General features: G+C 34.8%; 1 protein-coding gene across 3 annotated transcripts in view; it reads right to left on the bottom strand.

Moving 5' to 3' along the window:
- The window catches only part of EXOC6 (exocyst complex component 6), a 222,641-nt gene that overhangs the window by 123,432 nt on the left and 85,942 nt on the right, over window positions 1-13,267 (bottom strand). For all 3 annotated transcript variants that reach the window (XM_039230230.1, XM_039230232.1, XM_039230231.1), the window contains exons 9-11: window positions 6,069-6,152; window positions 921-967; window positions 681-801 (exon numbers count right to left, since the gene is read on the bottom strand). In XM_039230230.1, the coding sequence (XP_039086161.1) occupies window positions 681-801; window positions 921-967; window positions 6,069-6,152 (252 nt within the window). The remainder of the gene's footprint in view (window positions 1-680; window positions 802-920; window positions 968-6,068; window positions 6,153-13,267) is intronic.

Here is a 13,267-nt window from a genome sequence, read left to right as displayed (position 1 = left end):
CCCTTTAAAATATTTTCATTATCTATTCTCAATAATAAAATTACAAATAATAGATTACAAAATTTTAAGTATTTGACTATCTTAAGAAAATGTCTATAATAAGCAATTATTAATTTCAACAGTCTTTATAGTACTAGTATATTATTTGCACAAAAGGTATATTATGCAAATATTTGATCATTTTACTTTCATGCATAAAAAAATTTCTCATTACATAAAGGTTCATCATTTCAAATGAGTTTAAATTTTGAGAATTGCACATTTTTAAGAAATCCGTAATTATATTACTGCAAACAAATTATAAACATCGAAGAACAAGTTCTATGAGTTTTAATGGTGGAGTTTATTTTGGAAACAAAGAATTTGGAATGATAATTAAAAACCCTTTCTTCACAGTGCTTTTCAGTGATCTAATGAAGAGGTCAGTTGAGACTAATGAGACCAGCTTAATTCTTCATTTTCTATTAATGCTGGACTAAAAGTATGTTGGGAAGCCCCAGTCAGTTGCAAAATTACAACCCAGTATAACCAAACAAAAGCCTAACATTACTGCTTCTAAATCTGAGCTGCTATCAAAAATGCAGAATGATGGAGGTACAGTTTTCTTTTGACATCATGCATTTCAGAAGTTCCTGAAGTAACTGAATTAAAAACTTAGTAACATAATTTGTCTGACTTACTGAATGAGCTCTAAGGACAGCAATTATCTTTGAGAGGGCCATGTTCCAAAGTTCATCAGTGTATGCCCTGGTTACTAATCCTTGGGTCACATGTAAAATGTGATCTTCCACCACAAAGAACCTAAAAACAGTAATTACCAACATAACATGTATTAAAAAAAAATTAAAACCCAAACAGAAAACAAGCAGTTGACATTAAACATAACATTAAAAGAATTATCTCCATATTTAGATACATACCCTACAATTTGAGTGAAATATCTTCTATAGCCATCAACTGTTTCATGCTTTAAATGAAAAATAAAAATCAATTTAAGCCAATGAATAACAGTAACATAAAAGTTCCAAGTCACTACAGTATTTATTAACAAATATTTATTGACGGTCTACTATATGCTGCATACATTTTTAAGGCATCAGGGTTACACTGGTAAACAAAAAGCCCTTACCCTCATGGAACTTGCCTTCAAAAGGAGACAGACAATCAACAAGTTAAAAAGTAAATGTAACTTCAAAACCCTCTTTTCAGTAAGCTAGCTCAAGCCACCATAATTTCTCACTTGGGCTATTACATCATTCTCCTACCTAGTTCCCCAGCTTTCAGGCTTGCTCCCCACAGTCTATTCTCCAGATAGCTGCCAGGATGATACTTTTCAAAGAGTAATCAGATCATTATATCTTCTGCTAAAAACCTTCCAATGACTTTATATCTGATTCATAATAAAACTCAAAATCCTTAAAAATGATCTACAATTGCATGTTAATCATTTTAACAAAAGGCTTACAAGAAAATATTTGACCATTTGAATTTCATTCTTAGAAGTTTATTACATGAAATATTTCATTATTTTAATTACATTCAAATGCTGTATTTTGCGTATATCATAAATGTGCTCAAAATTTTCAGACATTTGGGGTCTGAAATGTTTTTAGGTAAAAATACTTTAAAATACTATGATCAGAGAGAATGGAATCTACATGAGAGCAGATGTTTGATATTTCTTGATATTTGCTTTATAACAGAGTATATTAGTCACATTTTATAATGCAGCATGTGTGCTTCAAAAGAAGAGGCTTCTACCATTGTTGAAACAGGCTTCTATATGGTTCAATAGAACAAGTCTGTTAAGTATGTTGTTTATTCTTACTGATAGTTTATTTGGTGTGTAAGACACTGAGACATGCTTTAAAATCCACTATGGATTTCTTTCTTTTTTTTTTTACTATTTTTATTTATTTCTAGGAGAGAGAGAGACAGCGTGAGCAGGGGAGGGTCAGAGAGAGAGGGAGACACAGAATCTGAAACAGGCTCCAGGCTCTGAGCTGGCAGTCAGCACAGAGCCCAACACGGGGCTCGAACCCACGAACTGCGAGATCATGACCTTAGACGCTTAACCGACTAAGCCACTCAGGCACCCTTAAAATCCATTATGGATTTCTTATTTACCCTTTTAGTTTTGGCAATCTTGCATTAAATATTTTGAGTCAATGTTATCATGTGCTTATAGGTTTCAATTATCATTTTTTATCAACACTAAGATATGAATATTTTATTTTTTTATCATTCTAGTTTTTTTTAATATTATATGAGAGTATATACTCTGTTTCCACTCTTTTACTGGTTACTCCAGAAACTGTATTATGCATACTTAAATAATCAAACCCTAACCAATCAATATTTTTACTCTTCTGGACAATTCAGAAAACTGTAGTATAGTTTCATTTCAGTAACTCCTACCTCATGTTTATGCTTTTGTTGCTGTGTATTTTAATTCTATCTTGTTTTAAAGTCCATAATATTGTATTAACATTATTTTCTATGGTTGACATAGATTCATCCACATATTTATACTTTCTTTGCTATTCATTCCTTCTAGCATTTCATATCTTCCATTTGGCACCACTTTCTTTTTTGCCTGAAGTAGATTCTTTAGAATTTCTGTAATAAGGATGTCTAAGTAACAAACTCTCCTCTTCTTTGCTGAAAATGTCTATCTTTGCCTTTGTTTCACTGGATATAGAATCCTAGGTTAACAAGCATTTAAAATATGCCACTGTTTTTATTTCTCATGGGTAAAAACCTAGTAGCAAGACTGCTGGGTTGTAGGATAAGTGCATGCTTAACATTGTAACAAACTGCGAAACTATTTTCCAAAGTGGCAGCATAGTTTTTATACCCACCCGAACTGCACCAGCACTCCCTATGATCAATCTTTTTAATTTTAGCCAGTCTGGTAGGTATGTAGTGGTACCTCATTGTGGTTTTAATTTGCATTTCTCTGATGAAAAATGATATTGAACATCTTTTCATGTGCTTATTTCTCATTTGAATATCTAGTCAAATGTCTACTTGAATCTCTTATCCATTAGTTTGTCTTTAATTATTTATAATTATACAAATTCTTTATATTTTCTAAATATAAGCCCTTTGTTAGACATGAGTTTTACAGTATTTTCTCCCAAGCTCTGTCTTGTCTTTTCACCTTCTTGGCAATGCCTTTTGAAGAGTAGTTCTTCATTTTAATGTTCAATTTATCAATTTCTTTATCGTGTGGTTCATGTTTTATGTATCTCACCTAAGAAAATACTGCCTAACCCAAGGTCACAAAGATTTTAGCCTGTGTTTTTTTTCTAAAAGTTTTATAATTTTAGCTCTTGCATTTGGGTCCATGATCCATTTCTTGAATTGCTGATTAAGGGAAAAGTATTTTTTTTGCATACAAATAATTTAATTATCTTGAGTCAAAAGATTTCAAGTCTTATACTTGCTGAGATTTATTTTATAGCCCAGCATTTGGTCTACCTTGGTAAACCTTCTATGTGCATTTGAAAGGATTGTGTATTCTGCTATCTGGGGTGGAGTATTCAATAAATGTCAATTAAGTCAAGTTAATAGCTGATACTATTTTTCAGGTCTTCTATTTTCTCTTTATCTTTATGATCTGCAGTTTCATTATAAGGTCTCTCAGAGAGTATTTCTTTTTTTTTTTTTTTTTTTTTTTAATGCTTTATTTATTTCTAGGAGAGAGAGAGAGAGACAGCATGAGCAGGGGAGGGTCAGAGAGAGAGCGAGTCACAGATTGAAACAGGCTCCAGGCTCTGAGCCGGCAGTCAGCACAGAGCCCAACGCGGGGCTCGAACCCACGAACCGCGAGATCACGACCTAAGCGAAAGCCGGACGCCCAACCGACTAAGCCACCCAGGCGCCCCGAGAGTATTTCTTTTTATTTAACTAACTTGGGATTCCGTGGATGTGACTCTGTAAAAGTCTGTATTTCTTGTCCATACGGGAAACTTCCCAGCCATTATGCCCTCAAATCCTCTTCTGTCTCACTTGTTCTAGCTTCTCTTTTCTGAAATTCCAACTAGACATGTTAGACTTGTTCTCTGTATCCCCTCTGTCTCTCGTGTGTATTTTTATCCTCTTGTCTCTCTGTGAGGCTTTCTAGGTAATGTCTTCAAATCAACTAAGAGAATTCATCAACTGCTGAACCTATTCATAAAATTTTTAATTTTGGTTAATATATCTTCTATTTCTAGGTATTCTACTTGATTTTTCTTCATTTTGGTAAATCTTTACAGTTTCTTATTCCCTATTTGTATCAGCAAGCTTGACTTTTATTTCTTTAAACATATTCAATAGTTATTATATTAAATGGCTAATAATTTGGGGCACCTATCATCAATCTTTTTAATTTTAGCCAGTCTAGTGGGTATGTAGTGGTATCTTACTGTAGTTTTAATTTGCATTAAACTCACAATTACTCACGGTTCATGAGTTTGAGCCCTGTGTCAGGCTCTGCACTGACAGTGTGAAGCCTGTTTGGAATTCTCTCTCTCTCCCTCTCTCTCTCATAATAAATCAAAATAAATAAATAAAAATAAATGGCTAACAATTCAAACACTAAAAGTCTCTTAGGATTTATTTCTGTTTGCCTATGTTATATATACATATATGTATATGTATATATATACATACACACACATATATATAAAAATTTTTTTCAGAGAGTGTATGAGTGGGGGAGAAGGGCAGAGGAAGAGTCTTTACCAGGCTCCACACTCAGTGTAGAACCCAACATAGGTCTTGGCCCCACAGCTATGGGATCAGGACCTGGGCTGAAATCAAGAGTTGGGACACTCAACTGACTGAGCCACCCAGGACTCCCTCTGTTGCCAGTATCTTTAATGATTCTCACTTGTTTTATAAGTAGTTTTGACTGTAATTTGCTAACTTTCCTTGAAACTATGATATCAAAATTCAGAGATCTATATTTGCTTCTACTAGGCAATATCAGCATGGCAAGACTTCATATTAAATTTTCAACTGGAGATTTTTTTTCAATTATCCAAGTAGAATAAATTTGTGTTGCAAACACATGTGAGAATCCACTTGTTATGTATTCTCAGAGATTTTTCCCTTGATCCTTCAGCACCAACATATAAGATATGCAATTTCCTTACAGTGTTTGGCAGAAAGAGCAAAGAGATTTTGTTAGATTTTTAAAAATATTTAACACTGTGTCCATTTATTTTTTTTAAGTAATCTCTACTCCCAACGTGGGGCTCAAACCCATGACCCCAGATCAAGAGTCACATGCCCTACTGACTGAGCCAGCCAGGTGCCCCCAGATGTTTTTTTTTAAATCTCTAGGTCATCCTAATAATGAGACTCTAATTCTTTGGAGTCTCAGTTTCACAAGAGTGGCTCTTTGTATTCCCATGTCCTCAAAATTCACGCTTTCTCATTCAACAGATGCCTCTAAGATAAAAGCCACAATTAGTGCTTAATAGAACCTATCTGGATTTCTGTCTTTCATTTAGGTTTCCCTGTTTTGTTTGTTTTATAGTGGGATATACTGTATAAATTACATACAATAAAACTCACTTTTTCATGCACTGTTTTCACAAACACATCTAGTCATATAATTATCACCATAAGTGACATATAGAGCAATTCCATATTCACTTAGTTTTTCTCCTAACTATACTCTTCTACAAGATCCTTAGTGCATTTAAAAATAATTTTTAAAAATTTTAAATGTTTTATCCATTTAAAACTATTTAGTTGTTTTGTCAATAGAACAATATAAGTACATAGTCTACCATATTGTCAGAAACTATCACTCCCCAATACTTTATGTATCTTCTTGTTCCTTTATTTATTCACTATTTTACTATCTATCTCTAATAGAATGTAAGCTCATGAGAGAAGGGATTTACCTGTTTTGTTCACTGCTATACCCATCTAAACCAATTTTTGGAAATGGTAGATATTCAATAAATATTTGTTGTTGAATGAATAATGATACATGCTATCAAGAAATTAAGGCAGGGTAAAAGGGAAAAAGTGACAATATAACCAATCCAAAGTATTCACATACTTACCATATTTGACTGGGGTTGCAATACCAGTCTTGCTTGTTTCTTCCTTTGTTTTCGGTAATAATTTTCAAATGTTTCCTCGTCACCCTACAATAAAATCCACAGAGTAATGAAACACAAACATACTAAAAATAGGTAACTTCTGTACCACTAACAGTCATCTTAGGTTTCTAACAAATGGAATATAATAACTAAAGTGGTATTTCATACTAAATGTCAGGAATAAATTTTTGGCTTTATAGTTCAAAAACAGTAACATTGTTTGTTACCAGGACATTTAGGAAGACTAAATGTAAATTCAAACAATTTAACAGTTACCCAACTTATCACTAAGGTTTTACAGCTTTCCGACTGACCAATTCAAAATATGGCTGTCTGTGAGAAGACCTATATAAAGAAATTAGCTTACAAGCCTCAACTTCTGAAAATAATGTATAAGACCATATATGATCTGGCACCTTCTTCCATCTCCTATCTCATGTCAGTATAGTTAATATAGAATTTTCTTTTCACTTCCAGACTTTTGTACAAGCTATTCTTGAAATGTGCTTCCCAGTTCTTTCTCTGTATGACTTTTATTTATCCTTCAGGACTATCTATAGATGTCACTTCCTTTAGAAAGCCTTCCTTAATCAACTTCCTGAGGCTTGCTATTATCATGTTATCCCATAGTAATCAGTATATCCATATCATTGCACTTATTAATTATGCTATAATTTTTGAGGGGGGAGGGAATGTGAGCAAGTGGAGGAAGGGCAGAGGGAGGGAGACAGAGAATCTCAAGCAGGCTCCACACTCAGCATAAAGCCTGACGCAGTGCTCCATCCCATGACCATGAGATCATGACCTGAGTTTAAATCAAGAGACGAATGCTCAACTGACTGAGCCACCCAGGTACCACTGTGCCTTAACTTCTTAATTAGCAGTCTATGTGACCATTGTCTAACAGCACCTTCTGTGATGATGAACATCTTCTATATCTCCACTGTCTTATATGGTAGCCACTAGATAGATGTGACCACTGAGTACTTGCAAAGTGGCTAGTACTACTGAGACCCTGAATTTTAATTTTAATTAATTTAAATTTAAATAGCCACATATAGCTAGTAGTTACTATACTGGATAACAGAGATCTATCTTCACTACCTGACTCCAGCTTTTTAGAATATGATCCTATCCAACTAGCTTGCCATTGTATCCTTATCACTTGGCACAACATTTGGCACATGGAAGGCAATCAATTACTATTTGTTGAATGAATGAATGACTGAAATGACATATCCATTTCTTTTGTCTTCCTCTCTGCTTAAAAGTAAAATCCATCCAGAGTGAGAAGAAAGGGCTAGGAACCCACTCCCCCACTCAAGGCTCCAAAGAGAATCCAAAAGAAAAAAAAAATTAGCAATATGGAAAAAAAAGTAAAAACTCATTTTTTCACTGAAAAAATTTTTGATAGTTTTAATATTTAAATAGTTATCAAAAAATGACTTACAGCTTTTTTTTAATGTTTATTTATTTGTGAGAGACAGAGGGCAAGCAGGGGAGAGGCAGAGAGACACAAAATCCGAAGCAGGCTCCAGGCTCTGAGCTGTCAGCACAGAGCCTAATACGGTGCTTGAGCTCACAAACCACGAGATCATGACCTGAGCTGAAGTTGGACACTTACCCAACTGAGCCATCCAGGCACCCAAAAAAACTGACTTTTCTTAAGTAAGCTTTTAAAGAGTACTTTTAAAAAGTAAACTCACAATGCAAAAAATAAATTTACCTAGGTATCCCCTTGGGCAGCTCTCCCAGTATCTCTCAAACAATTAAGAGATTTTCAAAAACACTATGGTCCCCCTCACACTTTTATTTCAGAAACTAAATTTTTTTCACTATGAATTTAAATAGATATAAAGGATGCAATTTCAAGTATATTATAATTAAAACTATTAGATCCTCATTTAAACATATCCAACGGTTATCTATAATCATTTAAAAAATATATGAACATGCTCTTCCTTAACATTTAGAAATAAATTATAGTTTGCCTTTTTCATTTTTAACTCATATTTTCAGACTACCATCCTTACAGTTATTTTCTAATTTACTGTGTTTTTTTCTAATAGTGTGTATTTTTTTTTTTTAAGTAAACTCTACCCCCAATGTGGGGCTCAAACTCATGACCTTGAGATCAAGAGTCACATGCTCTACTGACTTAGACAGCCAGGTACCCCTCTAAAACTATATCTTCTAGTGTAATATATTTTTATTTTATTCCTGAGACCATAAAGATTTAGGTGTTAGGGTAGCTTTTTCCTTCTATGTTGAATTATCATTACAATTAGTACATAACTGATCAATACAATCTAAGTATATTAATAATTTTAGATAATTAATAAAACAAAAACTAAATTTTATTGGAAATGAGTTTCTTAACATGATAAATAGAGTTTTACTTTTTTTGCACCTAACAACATACTTTTTAGTTAAAAACTCTGAGCTACAGATTTAGTGTGTAATTTACTGATAAAATGCCTACACTAAAACCCAATTAGCAAGGACAATCCTCACAATCAAACTATTAAGTAAGGCAAGTGTATTCAGTATCTCGGAAAATTTTATGATTTGACTGAAATAAGTATGTTAGTATGCATTATGAAATATAATATTATAAAAACCACTGAGAAATAAATAATAAAATAATAAAACTAGTCAAGATTAAGAGTATTTAAATCCAATGATTGTTTTATCCATTCATGAACCTAAAAAAGCAAGGTATTACATAAATTTTCATTTCTTAAATGTTGTTTCTCATTACTAAATTTATAATAATGCAAGGTAATATATATATATATAGAATTTTAAGTTACTTACAAAAGGAGGAGTATGATAAAAAAATACAATATGCCTTCAGTAAATATATGGACAAACATAAAATTATGGTGTTCAATTTTGGAAATAAGGAAATAAAACCAAGTATAATAGTCAGGTATGACACATTAATTTTGTTAGACATAGTAGAAACTAATCAGTCTAGCAGTCAGTTTTTATTTTATTTTAATATGAAGTCAAAAATATCACACAATGTAACTAGACTTCAACTTATGACACAATTTGGCAAAATGGTTTTCAACAATTTTTCTGAATTACAACTTACATGAATATGAAAGAATGGGTCAGTCAATGTAACTTCAAAAGTCTGGCAGCCCCAGAAAATACTCCAGTTATATTTAAAAGATCCCACTTCACTAACTCATATTATTTTGGCTGTTTTTCTTTACAGCAAATGACACATCCTAGGGATGAATATTAAGATTAGCCAAAAGCAGTGTCTATATTTAAACACATACGACACAGTTCTGCATTCAAATTTTCCTATGTTCTTGTTTCTGTACTCTCATAGTACTCCCTCTTAAAGGCAATATATTCACTGTCAACAGCTGGGGAACAAAAACCATCAAGGCCTTAAGTGAAAACTGGTCATTACTCCCACCTATGTCATTAATACCTACCATGTATCAGAACTAAGAATATCCTGTGCGCCTGGGTGGCTCATCTGGTTGAGCGTTCACCCAGGTCATGATCTCTCTGCTCCTGGGTTTGAGCCCTCATGCTGACAGCTCAGAGCCTGGAGATTACTTGGGATTCTATGTCTCCCTCTCTCTATGCCTCTCCCCCAACTCGTACTCTGTCTCTCTCTCAAAAATAAACAAACACTGAAAAATTAAAAAAAAAAAAAAAAAAGAACTAAGAATATCCTACACCACAGGACAAAATATGTTTTATCTACCATGGTTTTCCTTTTCTGCACAAGAAAAGACAGACTTATGTGTACACACTCCCTTGATTAACCATGAAAGGAGACTTCTTTATTTGGCACACTGGCAATTTTTTACATGACAATGCACAAAGGTAGTATCAATAAAGGATCAATACAATGGGTATTAGTGAAGGACATGTCTTTCTTTTATAAAGTTAGTGTGGTAACCTCCAAGATGGCCTCCAAAGATCTCTTGTGTAGTCTCATCCAGCACTCCATCTGGTTGATCTAAGTCACCAGAAGGATACAGCAGAACTAAATGTATGTCACTTCTGATATTAGATTACAAAGGACATTATGTTTTTCCTCTCAGCCTCCCTTAGATCACTCACTCTGGGGAAGCCAGCTGTCGTGTCATGAGGACTGTCAGGCAGCCTGTAGACAGTCCATGTGGCAAGGAAGTGAGGCCTTCTGCCAACAGTCATAACAGAAGCAAATTCCCCAACTCCGTCAAGCTTTTAGAGGACTATAGTCCTCATTGACATCTTGACTAGAACTTCATGAGATCTTGAGCCAGAATGGCCCAGCTAAGCCATTCTCAGATAGCTAACCCTGTGAAGTAATAAATGTTTGTTAGGTGCAGCAATAGATAACTAATAAAATATCTTAGATAGTTTTTCTAGAAACAGACACCAAATGATACAGTAAGGAAGCATTCAAAAGGGAGACTGTTCAAGAAGTAAGGAAAACAAGAGAGGGCATGAGAGGAAGCCAATCAAGAATGCCAGATTCAGGAGTCTGGCTGGCTCAGTCAGTGGAGCATGTGACTCTTGATCTCAGGTTGTTGAGTGTGAGCCCATGCTGGGTGTAGATTATTTAAAAATGACAAAATCTTTAAAGATTTTTTTCAATGCTTATTTATTTGAGAGAGAGAGGGGGAGAGAGAGCATGAGTGTGGGAGGGAGAAGAGGGGAAAAGGCAGAAAGAGAGAGGGACAGAGGATCTAAAGTAGGCTTTGTGCTGACAGCAGAGAGCCCGATGTGGGGCTCAAACTCATAAACTGTGAGATCATGACCTGAGCCAAAGTCGGCCACTTAACCAAATGATCCACCCTGGCTTATTGAGATTAATAACAAAATCTTTAAAAAAAAAAAAAAAAGAGTGCCAGATTCAGGCAAGAAAGTCTTCAAGAGTAAAACTCCAAAGAATAAATTAAACTGCAGAGGGATATTTTTTTTCTTTTTTGGGTTTTGATTTTTCTTTTCTTTTTTTAAGAGAGCAACATGTTCTTTTTTTTTTTTTTTGAGTAATAAGATAGCTTTTTTTTTTTTTTTACAAATAGTTTATTGTCAAATTAGTTTCCACATAACACCCAGTGCTCATCCCCACAAATGCCCTCCTCCATGCCCATCCCCCCTCCCCCCCACATCCATCAGTCCTCAGTTTTTGTCAGCATTCAAGAGTCTCTCATGGTTTGCCTCTATCCCTTTCCCCAACCATTTCCCCCCTTCTTCTCCCCCTTGTTCCTCAGTTAAGTTCCTCCTAATCCTCCTATCATATGCAAACATACGATATTTGTCCTTCTCTGCCTGACTTATTTCGCTCAGCATAACACCCTCAAGGTCCATCCATGTTGCTACACATGGCCAGATTTCATTGTTTCTCATTGCCATGTAGTATTCCATGGTATAGATAAACCACATCTTCTAGATCCATTCGTCCGTTGATGGACACTTAGGCTCTTTCCATGTTTTAGCTATTGTTGAGAGTGCTGCTATGAACATTGGGGTTCATGTGAGAGCAACATGTTCTTTTATTGATGCAAGTACCTCCAGTTACATCAGCAACTGACATCCTATGTTATGGTACAGCTTTGCACTCAGAGTTCATCTTAAAACACCAAATATCATAGTGAGGGTATGCATCAAATTGGGAAAATAAAGGAGCAAATGTAGGCATACTGTCAGGTAAAATAACAGAATGGATGACCCAGTTTAGTGCACACTGATATGAAAGCTCCTTAACACATGTACAGAAAATGATCTAACATTGTATTCCAAATATATAATCTACAGTTTTAAGTCCTTATTTATCTCAACTATAAAAACAAAACAGTATGTACTATCTAGAATGTCTGAGAAGTGAATAAATACTGTAACAATATAGTGTAAAGATTTTTGCTCCCCCCAGGGCTGAGGACTCTTGAGGCACTTCTAGCTGTTATGAAAAGAGATCCAAAGAGATCTCGCTGAGCACCAAAAGAAAGAGAAGGCAGGCTGAGGTTCCCAGAGAGATCATTTTTAGGAAAAAGCAGAGGATCTAGAAATTCCTTCCTTAAAAATGGTAGGCCAAGACCTTTTGGAAAGCCTATAAAACCCCTTAAAGTCCAAGGAGAGTAATTCTCACACTATGTTCAGTATTCCATATTTTAAGAAAAATGGTCCCTGTACACACAAAATTTATTTTATTTATTTTTTAATGTTTTATTTATTTCTAGGAGAAAGAGAGAGAGACAGCGTGAGCAGGGGAGGGTCAGAGAAAGAGGGAGTCACAGACTGAAACAGGCTCCAGGCCCTGAGCTGGCAGTCAGCACAGAGCCCGACGCAGGGCTCGAACCCACGAACCGTGAGATCATGACCTAAGCAAAAGTCGGATGCTTAACTGACTAAGCCATCCAGGCGCCCCTGTACACACAAAATTTATAACATGGCCAGCTAAGGAAATTCTCTTAGGATTTCTCAAAGCCTTAAAAATGATAAGCTAGGGGTGCCTGGGTGGCTCAGTCGGTTAAGCGTCTGACTTTGGCTCAAGTCATGATCTCACAGTTCGTGGGTTCAAGCCCCACGTCGGGCTCTGTGCTGACAGCTCAGAGCCTGGAGCCTGTTTTGAATTCTGTGTCTCCCTCTCACTGTGCCCCTCCCCTGCTCATGCTGTCTCTCTCTCTCAGAAATAAATAAAAACATTAAAAAAAGTTTTTAAATGATAAGCTATATTGTGGTTATTATTTGTAGCATTTTCCAAAGAGAACCTTTTTTCCCTAGAGTATACCTATTTTCCTTTCATGGAACATAACATTTATTCAAACAGAGCTTGGAAAATGCTACCTTAAGGATTTTGGAGATAGAGTTCTTTGGCTAAAATAAACTTACAAGTAAGAGACTTAAGTCTCTTGAAATCATGTATATTAATGAAACCCTTCTATAAGAATCCTTTTATCATTTACTGAGTGCTACTATATACTGGGCACTAACCTAAGCACTTTATTACTTCTATTTACTATAATATCCAATATAACTTTATAAATTGTTATCCATATTTTGCAAATAAGAAAATTAACTGAGAAGAGTAATTTGCCCAGTTACTCCTAGAAAGTAGTATAAATGAAATAACAAATGAAAGGGACATAATTATAATAATAAAGAGGAATTAGTTTTTCCAAATGTTGGTTATAATTTAC

This window comes from Hyaena hyaena, unplaced genomic scaffold, assembly GCF_003009895.1.
Source record: "Hyaena hyaena isolate Hyena2069 unplaced genomic scaffold, ASM300989v1 scaffold_44, whole genome shotgun sequence".
Taxonomy (NCBI): Eukaryota; Metazoa; Chordata; class Mammalia; order Carnivora; family Hyaenidae; genus Hyaena; species Hyaena hyaena.
The sequence above is the reverse complement of the archived record's forward strand: the minus strand, read 5'-3'. Positions and strand labels throughout refer to the sequence as shown.